Source organism: Mustela lutreola, chromosome 2, assembly GCF_030435805.1.
Source record: "Mustela lutreola isolate mMusLut2 chromosome 2, mMusLut2.pri, whole genome shotgun sequence".
NCBI classification, from domain to species: domain Eukaryota; kingdom Metazoa; phylum Chordata; class Mammalia; order Carnivora; family Mustelidae; genus Mustela; species Mustela lutreola.
In genome coordinates, this window is record NC_081291.1 from 35,470,478 (window position 1) to 35,485,215 (window position 14,738).

At 36.4% G+C, this 14,738-nt stretch overlaps 1 protein-coding gene across 1 annotated transcript in view; it reads right to left on the minus strand.

Moving 5' to 3' along the window:
* Positions 1-14,738, minus strand: part of SUCLG2 (succinate-CoA ligase GDP-forming subunit beta) — a 270,208-nt gene that overhangs the window by 108,953 nt on the left and 146,517 nt on the right. Inside the window, exons 7-8 of the mRNA XM_059161462.1 lie at positions 14,088-14,184; positions 1,914-2,075 (exon numbers count right to left, since the gene is read on the minus strand). Of these exons, the coding sequence (XP_059017445.1) occupies positions 1,914-2,075; positions 14,088-14,184 (259 nt within the window). The remainder of the gene's footprint in view (positions 1-1,913; positions 2,076-14,087; positions 14,185-14,738) is intronic.

The window sequence follows — 14,738 nt, forward strand, 5'->3', positions numbered from 1 at the left end:
AGTAGAAGAGGGAGTTTTGGGTTCTGGAAAAAACAACAGAACTCAAGAGAACCAAGGAAGGCTGCAAGAAGTTGCTTGCGTCTGTGAATTTCCTTCTTTAAATATCCTCAAGAGACCGGAGTAAAAAATGGAATTTGTTGAATTTTTGGCTTGCTGAGAATATGATCTTTTGAATGTAGCATCCCTCTGGGGTTGAGCCACGGGGGTCCCCACTTCAATAGGGCTCCATACTTTTCTACACTCAGTGCAACCATGCGTATAATAGGTTAATGTGGATTAACTTAGAAAACAAATGAATAAATGATAGCATCAAAATAATAGTCTTATCCCTCTGTTCCTTCTCCAAATTAATAAAAGAAAAGTTCACTAGTAACCTGATCACTAAAACTAGAACTGAAATGTGCTTACTCGTAGGGGCTTTTTTTTTTTTTTTTAAGAAAAAAAGAAGAAAATAAATAAAGAGTTTTAACACTGCAATTCTTATTTTCCAGAGCTGAGTTTTATTGACCAATTGTACTTCTTTAGCTTCTTATACTTAATTACATGAAATTATTTTCCTCAGGTTAGAAAGGGAAAAAAATAAAAAAGCAGACCTCCTGAACACAGCAGAAACTCTCAAGGTAAAATATACTTCACTTTTTCTGACCCTTGAATTCCCCAGACAAGCCTGTGAACTATGACTAATTTAATTAAGTTCGGGTGACTACAACAAAAACGGTTTATATACGATCTTAAAACAATTTGAAATGTGTTAATCGTCGCTTTTGAGGCTGCTAACTTGGTCAAATCATGCATACTCCCACAGAGGCTACAAAGAATCTGTATTTAATTTGTTCTAAACACACTATTATATCATTCTCCTTTCTAAATGCCTACAAATATTGAGAGCACATTAGCTTATCAAGATCAGAACAATGTGAGTGATCTGGTACATTACAGTTATTACTCCAATACAAAGCAAGAGCTTTTGGTTATCACTTGTAATTAGATGTCATTTTCTATTGTATGGCTCAGCAGACTACTGGATGAGGTCTGTTCAATTCTGAATATAATAATCCTGTTGGTTTAATGAGCTACAAATCTTTTTTATTTTAATTCCATTAAGATTAAGACCTCAGTTTCCAGTGCAATGAATTGGTTCCACCAGAAACATAGATGTGTATAAATCTTAGCTCTGTAAGCTGTGGACAATAACAGAAATTGTATTGCCTCTATAGGCTCATTCTTATCTCAGCTGAATAAGCCATTTTCACAAATTTAGATGAGTATGATAAAATCAATTGTTTTATTAATAAACTGGATAATGGATTAAACATTTTATCATTTGGTTATTATAAAAGCTGAAACTACAGTATAATGATTCAAGTATATGTTCTCTTCTACTTCCTCTGAGAAATTTTATCTTAAAACCAAATTTCAAAAGACTTCCTAGCATATTAACTCTGATTGGAGCAGCAAGGTTTTTGATTTTTATTAAGCAAAATTTAACTGAGATGTTTTAAAATAGTATTTCTCAGCTGGGGTGATTTTGCTTACCGGAAGATATTTGCTAGTGCTTCATGGCATCTCTGGTTGTAACAATGGGGGGGGGGGGTGTCCCAGTGGCGCATAAAGATCAGGGACACTGCCAAATATCTCACAATGTATAGGCCAGCCTTTCATTGTAAAGAGTTTTCCCACCCCAATTGTCAATAGCGTCAGACTTGAGAAACCCTGCTTTAAACCAGTGACCACCGGGCAAAATGAACATTGGGAAGAAACTCAGAAACTGTTTCCCAAGACTTTTGGGCTATAGAAACTCCTATTTCCACTGGCTACTGGGAAATACCATTTCAGAAAGGTTCAGAAATCTGGACTACTTAAAATTCTACAAAAATCCACAAATCATGCTTTTGATAGAACTACATTCTTACCAAAGCAGGCAATGTTCCCGTCCAGTCCTATATATTTTAGATCATATTTGGCAGCTTCGTTTTCAATGGGTTCATTCTCTGATTTGTCATCCATGGCAAATATGTCCTTTTGTCGGAATTCTGCATTGTCATCAAAGTTTATCTTTGCATCAAAACAGACAACTAAATAAGGGGGAAAAAAAGGCACAAACATGAATATCTCTTAAGGTTATACAAATTAGTTCCGTAGGCTGGCAGGCAGAGAAGAAAGAAAAATAAGATTCTGTCATTTTTCTCTCAGGAGAGGGACAGGAGAAGCTGTTACAGCTTTCTTGATTTTAAGCTTTAGAGCTACAAGGACAAATATGGTGGCATAGACCCTGTTCTCATTACATTCTAAAAAAGAGCACAGTAATCTATACCTGTTGGTCTCTGTTTAATAAAATAATAATATAAGTTGTGGTCACCCATGAAAAGTTATAGGCTGTCAAAAAAATAAATAAAAGCTATAGACTGCCACATCTACATACAGCTTTGATTTGCCATTTTTATTACATTTCTTACTTTTAGTATGTAACCACTAATCATCGCTTTTACCTTTTGTGCAAAGAGGAACTAGATAATAATGCTTAAACCCACTGTCCTCCTTTGTCCTTCTGATGCTACAAAGAGAAATTTCTATTTAATCAGTATCCTCACTGATATTTCTGTAAGATTCAATGCAAAGAACACCAGGTTAGAATCAAAAGTTTTTTACTTGATCCTTAACTAACTCTGTAACTTGATAAAAAAAAAAATAATAATAACCTACTTCCTCTTTGGGTCTCAGTTTTCTTATTTAGAAAATGGAAAAAAACAATCCCTAAACTGATGGATATAGTTAACTTTGGGGTCAGCTCAAACTAGGACCGTCAACCTGATGTGTGCACGATATGACTCTTTCGATCCAAGTTATAGAACACTAAGAGACAGACAGATGAGACATGGTAGAAGGTGGCCAGGCATTACCTGGCACTTCTGTCTCTAGTCTCTGGTGCAGGTAGAAATCTCCCACTCTCTCAATGGCCAAGAGCACTGGACACAGTTGAAAATAACCAAGTGATACAGATGCACTGAAGGGAGAACGTTTTCTTTGGTTTACAAGATATCTCCTATATGAACTGCCAGGGAGAGACTGCAGTGAGGAGGGGTGATATGCAGGTTTCTGGGATCTGACCCCGTTTATTATATCCCTTTGGGGATTAGTTGTCCACAATGACATTCCATTCTAACCTTCACTTACTCTACTTCGGATATTGATAGACAGGGATCTTTGACTTAGACTTTAGAGAAATGACCCATTCTCCTCCTGCATGGCTGAAAGGCACCTTCTTCTTTGAAGAGAAGCAACTTGGAATAATTCATTCAAGAGCAATGACCATGGTCTGTTAATCCCATTTGCTTACAGTGACGAGAAAATACTGTCACATTACAACATCCTAGAATTACACACGCTTTCTAGAGATTTTATACAAGGGACTCTCTACCACAAAAATGAAGCACTTTGGTACAAATCTATGTAGAACTGGCATTTTAACATCTAAGAATACTTAGCATAAATAAAAACCCAAACCACAAATTATTTAAAGTAGCACTGACTGGCAAGAGAGGACCTTCTATAGAAGTTAATGTCTGCCAGAGTCCTTAGTCTTGCCACAAAATGTCCAACCACTTTACCCACACACTGTGAACACACGGAGCAAATGAGTAATTACTGTCCAGAATACTGCAATCTTAATGATGGAATCCTACAATTACCAAAGGAATTGGCCAACGTTTTCTGCTTGCTACAGTGGCATTTTGTCAGCAGTTAATGACTGGTATAATAATCAATAGGAAAGCAACTTCATTCTTGGCTTTCCACTAGGCTTATAAATAAATTTTAATTAATTTATTAGTAATTATAGCTCGTCCGTTACTCACTGGCAAGACTACTTGTCACCGACACCTTCAAGATGGGCAAAGGCTATCAAATTGACTTCCTGACTGAAGAGTTTCAAATAAAAGAATTCTTGGTCAAGATCAATAAACTAGTAAATCAAAATAGGTCCAGGCTGATCTTTGCCCCTTACACAGACTACAGTTCCAAGCTACTTGAGAGAACATAATTAATGGATATGCATGCGAAGATCAGGAGGCAGCCCCACCTACCCTCTGCAAAGCCAGATTTACAAAAGACGCTTTTTCCTGCAGTATGATGTATATGCCGAGGACAGAAATGAGTGCACTATTTGGGGGAAACCTGAGAATTAAATCAGAGCTTAAAGATGGTAATATAAATATACAATTTATATTTTTATAAATATAAATTTTTTATAAATTTTATAAAAATTTTATAAATTTTTAATAAATTTTTTGTAAATTTAATAAATTTTTATAAATATAAAAGGGGTGCCTACAGGTGGAAATCAAGGTGCACCTACAGGTGTTAGACTTGTGGGAAAATGACCTCTCTGCAATGGCCCCTTGCCCATTGTTCCCTCTTTGTAAAGAAAACTAAATGGCATAACGAGGCCAGTGTACGTTATATCCTAGTGCTTTGGGAAGTAACAGACACTACGTATGTAGGAAGCGAGGGGACTCAGGAATTAAGAAGAGTGACCCAAAACTGAATTGTCACCCTCAAAGCCTTAATCGTTTTCTGCAGGTGGAACCCAGGGAGAGTAGAACTCCTTAAGGAGGTACAGGGACTCCTTCAGATGCATATTTGTTACACCTGCTCAATATTTTCAAAGGAGTCCCAAACATACAAAGTGCTTTCCTGCCTCAGTATCTCAGTGTATAACGCGGTATCACCCGGATGTTTCCCCTTGAACTTCACCACTTAGTGAACTCTGGCATCAAACACACCTGGGTATGAACGACAATTCGGACGCTTTAGTCAGGTAGCTGCCGTCACCTCTCTTAAGCCCAGCGGCCTGGTCTATAAAATGAAAGCCAGAGTATTTTCTAGTGCGTGGTGTTTGTGTGCAAAGCTGGGACTGCGTGCAAAGCCCTCCGCAGCACAGACACTGGCCATTATACTCAGCTTCCTAATGCTGCAGCCCAGGCCATAGCCTTGTCCTATACTACAAATGACCTGTCTTTGGTCCCATTCCCTTATAATCCTAGACTTCTGTTTACAGTGAATCTAAACTAATGCCTCCTGGAGTTTACAGATGTACAGATTACCTGTGATTTTCAGTGAAATGCCATGTTCAGAATATGTAAGAATTTCCCATGGGAAGGACTTTTAGGGTTAGCATTTCAGGCAGTGTGACTAGTCAAGAAGGAGATTTTAGCCTAAAGGTTGAGGGTGAAAGAGATGCCTTTGATGACCCTCAAATCACACCACACCTTTCCATAAGGCCCCAGGTGGCTAAAGATTGGTACAAAATAGCCCCAAGTGAAAATCTCAGTCCGGTTGTGGCAAAGGATAGTCCTTGGGACAGCTTGCTATCTATTCTCCTAAATAGGGTTGGACTGGAATACAACTACGTCCATTCGTTTACATATTTCTATGGCTGCTGTCCCAAGGCAACAGCAGAGATGACTCATAATTGAGAGTCTATGGTCCTTTACAGAAAAAAGACAGCCAATTCCCACTAAGTCACACTTCTCATGTTGTAATAGTCACAGGTATCATACTTATTACAGCGAAAGAGAAACTTAGGAAAGTGTATCTAATGGCATGAAAATAAAAGAGCATAAGGGACGAAATAAACAAAAAGTTGCAGCTTGCACAAAAGGAGTGGATTAATCCTTGAATCTTGATTCACTCTTATATGCTTATTCCCCCCTGTAAGACCTGTCCAAGTACACTTTTAGAATGAGGGTGTTAAAAATGGATTGATGGCTATGTCAACAGTGGGGCAATAAAATAAACTTGTTTGCTCAAACCTTAGCTTTTTCATTTATTAAAACAACAAACTACACGAAAATGTATTTTTCAAGGTACCGAACTTGGTTCAGACATAAGATATTCAATGTCACATTAATGAAACCTCAATTCTATAGAAAATTCATCTTAAACAAAGGCCATTCTGTGTACAAATTGGGTGAAAAAACATACCTATTAATATTTATAAAACAATTTTCACCATCAAAAGCACATTGTTACATGCTTGATAGATTATACAAATGAATTTTCCTTCTGAACAAATATCAAAGACAGCTGCGGTACTTATATTCATCGGGAGTTTTGTTTTTTTGTTCCGTGGTGTGGATTCTGTGAGCTGCTAATTCACCAACCTAGATGAAGAACCTGCCTGGCAGTTAGCAGCCTCTGACCCTAGAGTTTTAACAGAAGAATGTGCTACAGAATTAAACAAAAGAAAAATACATTTCAGAGCGGAGACTCACACATAAAAGAAACATAAAAACAGCAGGAAATAAGATTGTCATAATTAGTTTGAAAAATAATCTGTCTTCAAGCAATGTACTGCACTTGATTTGTGATAAATAACCATAATATGCTATTGAAATGCACCTTGCCGTGATGGCCTTAAAATGCTGATACTTTCAAATTAGTCCCCTTTCCATTAAATATTGATGTTCCAAGAGTTGTATACTTTTTAGAACTTTTTTTGAGTTGCTGCAAAATAGAAAATAGATGTGAGGCGGGAGGGGGATTCGGGTGAAGGTAGAGAACTGAAAATGTTCTTGAAAATAGAGTCTTGTGTATAAAGAGAGAAACAGAGAGAAACACCCACCAACAACATGGGCACTTGCTAACACGAAGCAACAGGGTGGCTATTTAGGGAAATTAATCTGAAGCAAGAGGGATCTGATGTGCGAGTTAACTTTGGATCACTCAGCCTTAGTTCTCATGGAGTCTTGGCCAGGTAGTCACTGTTTTAAATTGAGTTTCATTCCAATAGCTTGGTGAATGGATTTGGGCTGAGCAGGAATTCTTAATCTTGGGACTATTGGTAGGTTAGGTGAGATCGTTGTCTACTGGGGGTAGGGGTGTGCTATGTACTGTAGGATATTTAGCAACATCCCTGGCCTCCACCCACAAGAGGCAAGTAGCATCCTGCACACCCAGTTGTGATAAACAAAAATGGATATTAGCAAAACTCAGTGTGGGGATCACATGCAATCACTGTGTTGTATACCTGAAACTAATATAATGCTATATGTCAGTTATACCTCAATACAAACAAACAAACAAACAAACAAAAATGTCTGTAGACATGGCCAAACATCCCCTGAGGGGACGATGTCTACCCTCCTCATTGAGAAACACTATTTTAGAGACACCAAGTCTGGCTGAAAGTGGGAAGAAATGGAATAGAGCATAAAATCTCACAGCGGCTTGTAAAACAAATGAATGAAAAGATAGGTAGATAAATAATGATAAAGAAAACCCTGCTTTTTTTTTTTTTTTTTTAAACCCTGCTTTAATTAAAGGTTTTTTTAAGTAATCTCTGCACCCCATGTGGGACTCAAAACTCATGAACCTGACTGAGATCAAGAGTCGCATGCTCTTCCAAGAAAACCTTGCTTCTAACTTGGTCACATGTTTTTGTTTTTGTTTTTAAGATTTTATTTATTTGACAGAGAGAGAGAGATTGAGCACAAGCAAGGGGAGTGGGAGAGGGAGAAGCCAGCTCCCTGCTGAGCAGGGAGAACTCGGCCACACATTTAATGAATTCTGGCAACACAACTGGACAAGTAAGGAAAAGAGTTAATTTCTCTTTGACTATTTAATTAACAGCTTATTTTCATTTCAATAAAATGTAGACCATTCTGGTAGACATGTGACTCTATCCCTGATTCCATTGAGAAACTGTCTTCTCTTATACATGTGATTCCAGCTCAGTGGCTGGCCTAAATACAAATATGGGATCCAAGTAGGGCCAATCAGAATCATTTGAAGAGATTGCTGCGTGGTTGCCGGAAGAGAATGATGAAAAATGGGAGCCATCTTAGCTGTCCCTCCAGAGAGCCTGGCCGACAAAAAAGAAATAATTCAGAGGCAACCGGGCTAGAAGACCAGGGCTTCATGCCTTCAACCAGCCCACTCCCTGTTACATGAGGAAAGTAAGTATCCTTACCTGACCTGGAAGCTTCTTAACAAAAACTAGACTGATGTTGGGTTTTTGTCACTAAGAACCATTATAATTCTAATAGTTACTAAACTACATACAGTCAATAGTGCCAAATTATATTCTTTGAATCAAATTATTAATCACATTGTTAAAAATAATTCTGGGACTGCATTTGTTTCGGCATATTAAAAATTTCCCATAGGTGACCAAGCAGCATAGACGTTATCAAGATCATTGTTTTTCATCCAACTGAGTATTATCTGTTGTGCAACTATACGACCAGTCACGTGGATTTTTTAAAAAATATATTCCTCATTAACCAATGGAAGACAGAAGAAACTCTCTTAAAAAGAAGCTTTGCAATAGAGAAGTTTAAAGTAAAAATGTTTATTTTTTTTTAAAAGATTTTATTTATTTATTTGACAGACAGAGATCACAAGTAGGCAGAGAGGCAGGCAGAGAGAGAGGAAGGCAAGCAGGCTCCCACTGAATAGACAGCTCGTTGCAGGGCTCAATCCCAGGACCCTGGGATCATGACCTGAGCCGAAGGCAGAGACTTAACCCATTGAGTCACCCAGGCGCCCCCATAAAGTAAAAAAATGTTGAGTGTGATGCCAAGCTCCTTAAACTTCTAAATTAAGTCCTTATTAAATCAAATTTTAATGTGAAATGTTCTATGTTCTACTCTTACTGATCTAAATGGAAAAAAATTAAATATTCACATTATAAATATTAAGATTATTAATACTGTTAGGATATAAATGACTTTTTTTACAGCTTCTAAATAAAGAATTGCTTTAGGGGATTGTGACAATGATGAAGATCAATTTATACATTTGGTCATTAATCACCGTTTCCTAATTGGGTTTAATTTGACTACTGCTCATTAGAGTTATAAACCAACACACTCATTTAATTGTGATTATAATTCAATAGCTGAACTTTTATGGTACAATGAACAAATTAATAGCTAAAGATAATTTTGCTCTTAAAAATATCACATAAGACTTATGCTTTAATGAACCAAATACACAGAATGTATTTTATGATGATTCCTTCAAAAAAGCTCAAGAATTTTCCTTTCTCTTGATAATTAAAAAGAAAACTTCTGATTTCATGAGGTTTTACAAATACATTCTAGGAAAAGTTTCTTGCACTGTTATTGCCTGCATCAGACTACTGTCTGTGACTGACAATTTACCAAAGGTTTAAATGAAAGTAGTTTTACAGCCTGACTTTTAACCAATTCTTTGGCTGAATTTCCTTTTTAGATACGAAATAATCAGGTCACTTGTGAATACTAGCTTGAAAAGCAAACCATAACTTTGAAGCACTTATACTCAACTTCCCTCCCTTTTGTTTCTTGGATTTAATTAACAGCCACTCGATGCAGCATGAATTCTGACTAATTTCTACTTAGCTGGAAACTACGTATAGGTCACACTGATAAAAATAAATTACTAGTTTGAGAGAAAAAAGGTAAAATAGCAGTCTTGCATATAAAAATCAACACACACTGTATTGAGAGAGACACAGGTTCAAATCCCAGCTCCAGTAATGGGATGCCTATGGAAGAGTCACATTAATTTTTAATCCTCTATAAAATGGAGACAATAACTCCACACTTTTTGGGATTGCTACAAGTAATAAGAAAGAATATATATAAAAGCTTACCACAGTATGTGTCATATGAACTCAAAACAGTTTTCTTCCACTTCACTTCTTCTCTATATAAAGTACTAATGATTTTATAGTCAAACAGAATTTTTAAAAATATTTATGAATAAAAGGTAGTTTGCTTATAAATAACCTACCACAGATATTTATCTGGTGGTCACGTGTGCAAACCATGAAATATATTATTTTCAATGGCTTCCTAAACATTATTCATCGGTCCTAACCTAAAATTTAAAAAAAATAACAAAAAACAAAAAATAGACAAATAGATTGAAATCCATACCTTTTCTGAAATACTCCCTTTTTTTAGAGCTATCATCTAGTTTAAATTTAAAAAATTAATTTTTCAATTTTTTAAATTTATTCATTTGAGAGAGTGCATGCGAGGGAGCAAGAGTACCAGCAGGGAGAGGGGGAAGCAGACTCCCCAATGAGTAAGGAGCCTCACATGAGGCTTGATCCCAGGCCCCTGAGATCATGACCTGAGCTGAAGGCAGATGCTTAACGGACTGAGCCACCTAGTTGCCCCTAATTTAACTGTTTTTACATGAAAATGGAGAATTTATTAGACAAACACAGGGGCCTCCATCAGAAATGCCACAAGACTCATGGAAGAAGACCAGGACTGTCTTTCATTCGTTCCAGTGCAATTGGTGACGATTATAATTTTAAGCAAAGCCTTAATTTTTGTATGGAGTTTTACTTTTTTTTTTGTTTTTACTTTCAATGTCCATTATCTGATTTGATTTTCAGAAGGAGAAGAAATAATAATATAATCATAGCTAATGCTTTTGTACCTCTTACCATCTGCCAAGCCTTGTTGTAGGAACACTAATTATTCTCACAACAATCTTCTAAGGTAGGTACTCTTATTATTGTCCCCATTGTGTACTTCCAGTATAGCTAACATACAGTGTTATTTTAGTTTCAGGTGTACAATACAATCAGGTAAGTTCCATGCATTACTCAGTGCTCATTACAGTGAGCAGACTCTCAATCCCCTTCACCTATTTCAGGTATCACTACCCTCACACACACATACACTGACCTCCCCTCTGGCAACCACCAGTTTGTCCTCTGTATTTAAGTATCTATTTTGTTTGTCCCCTTTTTGTTGTTGTTTGTTTTCTATCTTAATTTCCACATATGAGTGATATCATACAGTATTTGTCTTAGTCTGCCTTATTTTACGTAGTATGATACACTCTAGATCCATTCATGTTGCTGCAAATGGTTAAGATTTCATTTTTATGACTGAGTCATATTTCACTGTGTGTGTGTGTGTGTGTGTGTGTTTGTACAGACCACTTCTTTATCCACTCATTTATAGATGGGTACATGGGTTGCTTCCATATATCTTGATTATCATGAATAATACAGCAATGAATGTAAGGGTGCACATATATTTTTGAATTAGTGCTTTCATTTTCTTTGGGTAAATAAATATCCAGTTATGGAATTCCTGGGTCATATGATAATTCTATTTTTAATTTTTTTAATAACCTCCATTGTTTTCCATGGTGGTTGTACCAGCTTACGCTCCCACCAACAGTGCACAGGGGTTTTTTCCACATCCTTACAAACATTTGTTTCTCATGTTTTTTATTTTAGCCATTCTGACAAGTATGAAGTGGTATCTCCTTGGGGTTTTGATTTGTTTCCCTGATGAAGATATGCTTAACATATTTCCATGTGCCTGTTGGCCATCTGTATGTCTTCTTTGGAAAAATGTCTATTCATGTCTTCTGCCCATTATTAATTGATGTTGAGCTGTATAAGTACTTTATATATTTTGGATATTAACCCCTCATCAGATATACCATTTATAAATATCTTCTCCCATTCATTCGTTGTCTTTTTGTTTGGTTGATGGTTTCCCTTGCTGTATAAAAGCTTTTTATTTTGATATAGTCCCAATAGTTTATTTTAGCTTTTGTTTCCCTTGCTTCGAGACATATCTAGAAAAATGTTGCTACAGCCAATGTCAGAGAAATGACTTCATGGGCTCTTTTTTAGGATTTTTATGATTTCAGATATCACATTTGGATTTTTAATCCATTTCAAGCTTATTTTGGTATAAGGTATAAGACTGTGGTCCAGTTTCATTCTTTTGCATAGAAGTTGTCTGGTTTTCCCAACATCATTTGTTGAAGAAACTGTCTTCCCATTGCATTTTCTTACCTCCTTTGTCATAAATTGACTGTATAATCATGGGTTTCTGTTCCATTGATCTGTGTATTTATTTTTGTGCAAGTGCCATATTGTTTTGTTTACTATAGCTTTGGGTTATATCTGGAAATCTGGGATTGTGATTACTTCCAGTTTTGTTCTTTTTCAAGATTGCTTTGACTATTTAAGGATTTTTGTTTCTCCATACAAATTTTAGGAATATTTGTTATAGTTCTGTGAAAAATGCTGTTGGTATTTTAATAGGAATTGGATTATATCTGTAGATTGTTTTGGGTATATGGACTTTTTAACAATATTTGTTATCCCAATTCATGAACATGGAATGAGTATCTTTTTCCATTTATTTGTATCATCTTCAACTTCTTTCAACAATGTTTTGTAGGTTTTTTTGAGTACAGGACCTTTCACCTTGTTGGTTAAATCATTCCTAAGTATTTTACTATTTGGTGCAATTATAAATGAAATTATTTTCTTAATTTCTCTTTTTGCCATTTCATTATCAGTGTATAGGAATGCAATGGAGTTCTCTATATTGATTTCATGTCCTGCTACTTTACTGAATTCCTTTATCAGTTCTAGCAGTTTTTTGGTGGAGTCGTATTTGGGTTTTCTATGTGTAGCATCATGTCATCTGCAAATAGTGAAAGTTTTGCTTCTTCCCTTCCAATCTGGATTTCCTTTATTTTTGCCTCATTGCTGTGGCTAGGACTTCCAGTACTCTGTTGAATAAAACTGGTGAGAGGACATCCTTGTCTTGTTCCTGATCTTAGAGGTAAAGCTCTCAATCTTCCACCACTGAGTATGCTATTAGCTATGGGTTTCTCAGAGATGATCTTATTATGTTGAGATATATTCCCTTTAAACCTAGTTTGTTGAGGGTTTTTATCATAAATGGATGTTGTACTTTGTCAAATACTTTTTCTGCATCTATTGAAATGATCTTAAGGTTTCTATCCTTTCTCTTATTGATGTGATGTATCATACTACTTAATTTACAAATATTGAACTACTCTTCTGTCCCAGGAATAAATCCCACCTGATCATGGTGAATGATTTTTTTAATATATTATTGAATTTGATTTTCTGGTATTTTATTGAGGATTTTTACATCTATGTTCATCAGCGATATTAGCCTGTAATTTGTTTTTTTTTTTTGGTGGTATCTTCATCATAATTTTTTGTGTCAAGGTAGTGTTGGGCCTCACAGAATAAATTTGGAAACCTTCCTTCCCTTTCTAACTTTTGGAATAGTTTGAGACAAATAGGTATTAACTATTATTTAAAGGTTTGATAGGATTCACCTGGGAAGCCCTCTGGTCCTAAACATTTTTTTGTTGGGTGTTCTTCCTGGATTACCTGAGAAGAGGACCTATATCTTATTAATGTCAGGGACTGGTCTGTTTTGTGCCTGACATTGAATGTATACACAAACACCAGTCACTTCACTCTACAAGACAGTTATCATTTTTACCACTCTTTTGGATTAAAAACAAAACAAAAACCAAACTCTAAGGCTTAGCCCAGGTCTGAGGCCAGGATACGGCAGGTTCAGAATCTGAACTCAGTCCCCTTTGTAAAGCACCATACTATGCCCGCTTTGGCTGGCAACTTGGTTGTACTTGCACAGAGCAGATCACCCAATTTACCCAATAGTAAATTTGTATTCACTGATGGCCCACAACATGCTAGACAGTATACAAGATACTGGGGGTGAATTTGCTAAAAAAGATAAGGTCCGTGCAACTTCCATTCCATGTATCCCAGTCCTAACCACTTGATACCCCACCCTCTACCACCAAACACACATAGATTCACAAGCTTTTATTATCAAAATAATAGGAACTTATCAAATACCAGCTTTCAAGCATTTCCAGCTCCCTAGAAGCAGGTGCATTCATTACACTCCAATGCAGAGACTTCTGTTGCTACCCAGGATTTTACCTCAGTATAAGCAAGAAAGGCCCTGGAAAAACAAGGGAGTGTCGGTGGATGGATGTTTCTAAATAAAATAAGAAGGCGCTTCCCCTGAGGCCTGGCATGGCGACGCAAACCAACTCCAGGGCTGACGTGTTTAACCGCAGGACAGGAGTGTCTGAGACCACGGCCGAAAGTAAATTAATGAAATGAATGCAAAGCTGCTGCTACAGTCTTTTGTCCAATTTAATTAATAGTTTGCATAAATAATCACATTCATTTGTTACTGTTGTTCTTGCTGGTGGTTTTTTTGTTTGTTTTTTCTTTTTCTTTTTTTGGTTACCTTGTCCTTCTGGGGTTTCACCAAAGGGATTCACTTCCACTTGAGTTGCATCAATTTTCAGGAAGAGATTGTACAGCTTCTTAATTTGATCTGCAGCCTAAATGGGATCAAGTACAACAAAATTACACCAAAGCAGTAAAAGAACATTTATTTTGCTGGATTAATGAAACCTTAAAAATAGCAAGTCATGTCTTTACGTTCAGGTAGGTTTTTTGAAGGGAAAAAGAGAAAAGCACAATTATTTTAATTTCCACTGCTATTCATTAGAAGGAACTGCTCAACTTTCCTCCAGACACCAGGAAAGACCATTATCAGGAAAACAAAAATATTTTCAGTCTGGTCTAAAAACGTTAATCTTTTTGTAAATCATCATGTCCCGATTAGCTGAGCTACACTGCAGTATGAGCCACAATCATTAATACAAACAAGCTCCATTTAAGTAAAAGATAAACACAATTGTGAGAGTTTATAATGACCATGTTTTCCTTATTATGCTAGAATAAAATAGTTATTACATTCATCAGTCCAAACCTATAATCTGGAAACGACAATTATGGAGTATCTAATGGAAACTGTGGCAAGCCAGGAAGATGAAAGTCCTACACGGTAGAGTTAGGGAACGGCACAGTTCAAACTAAACAGTTAGTCCTG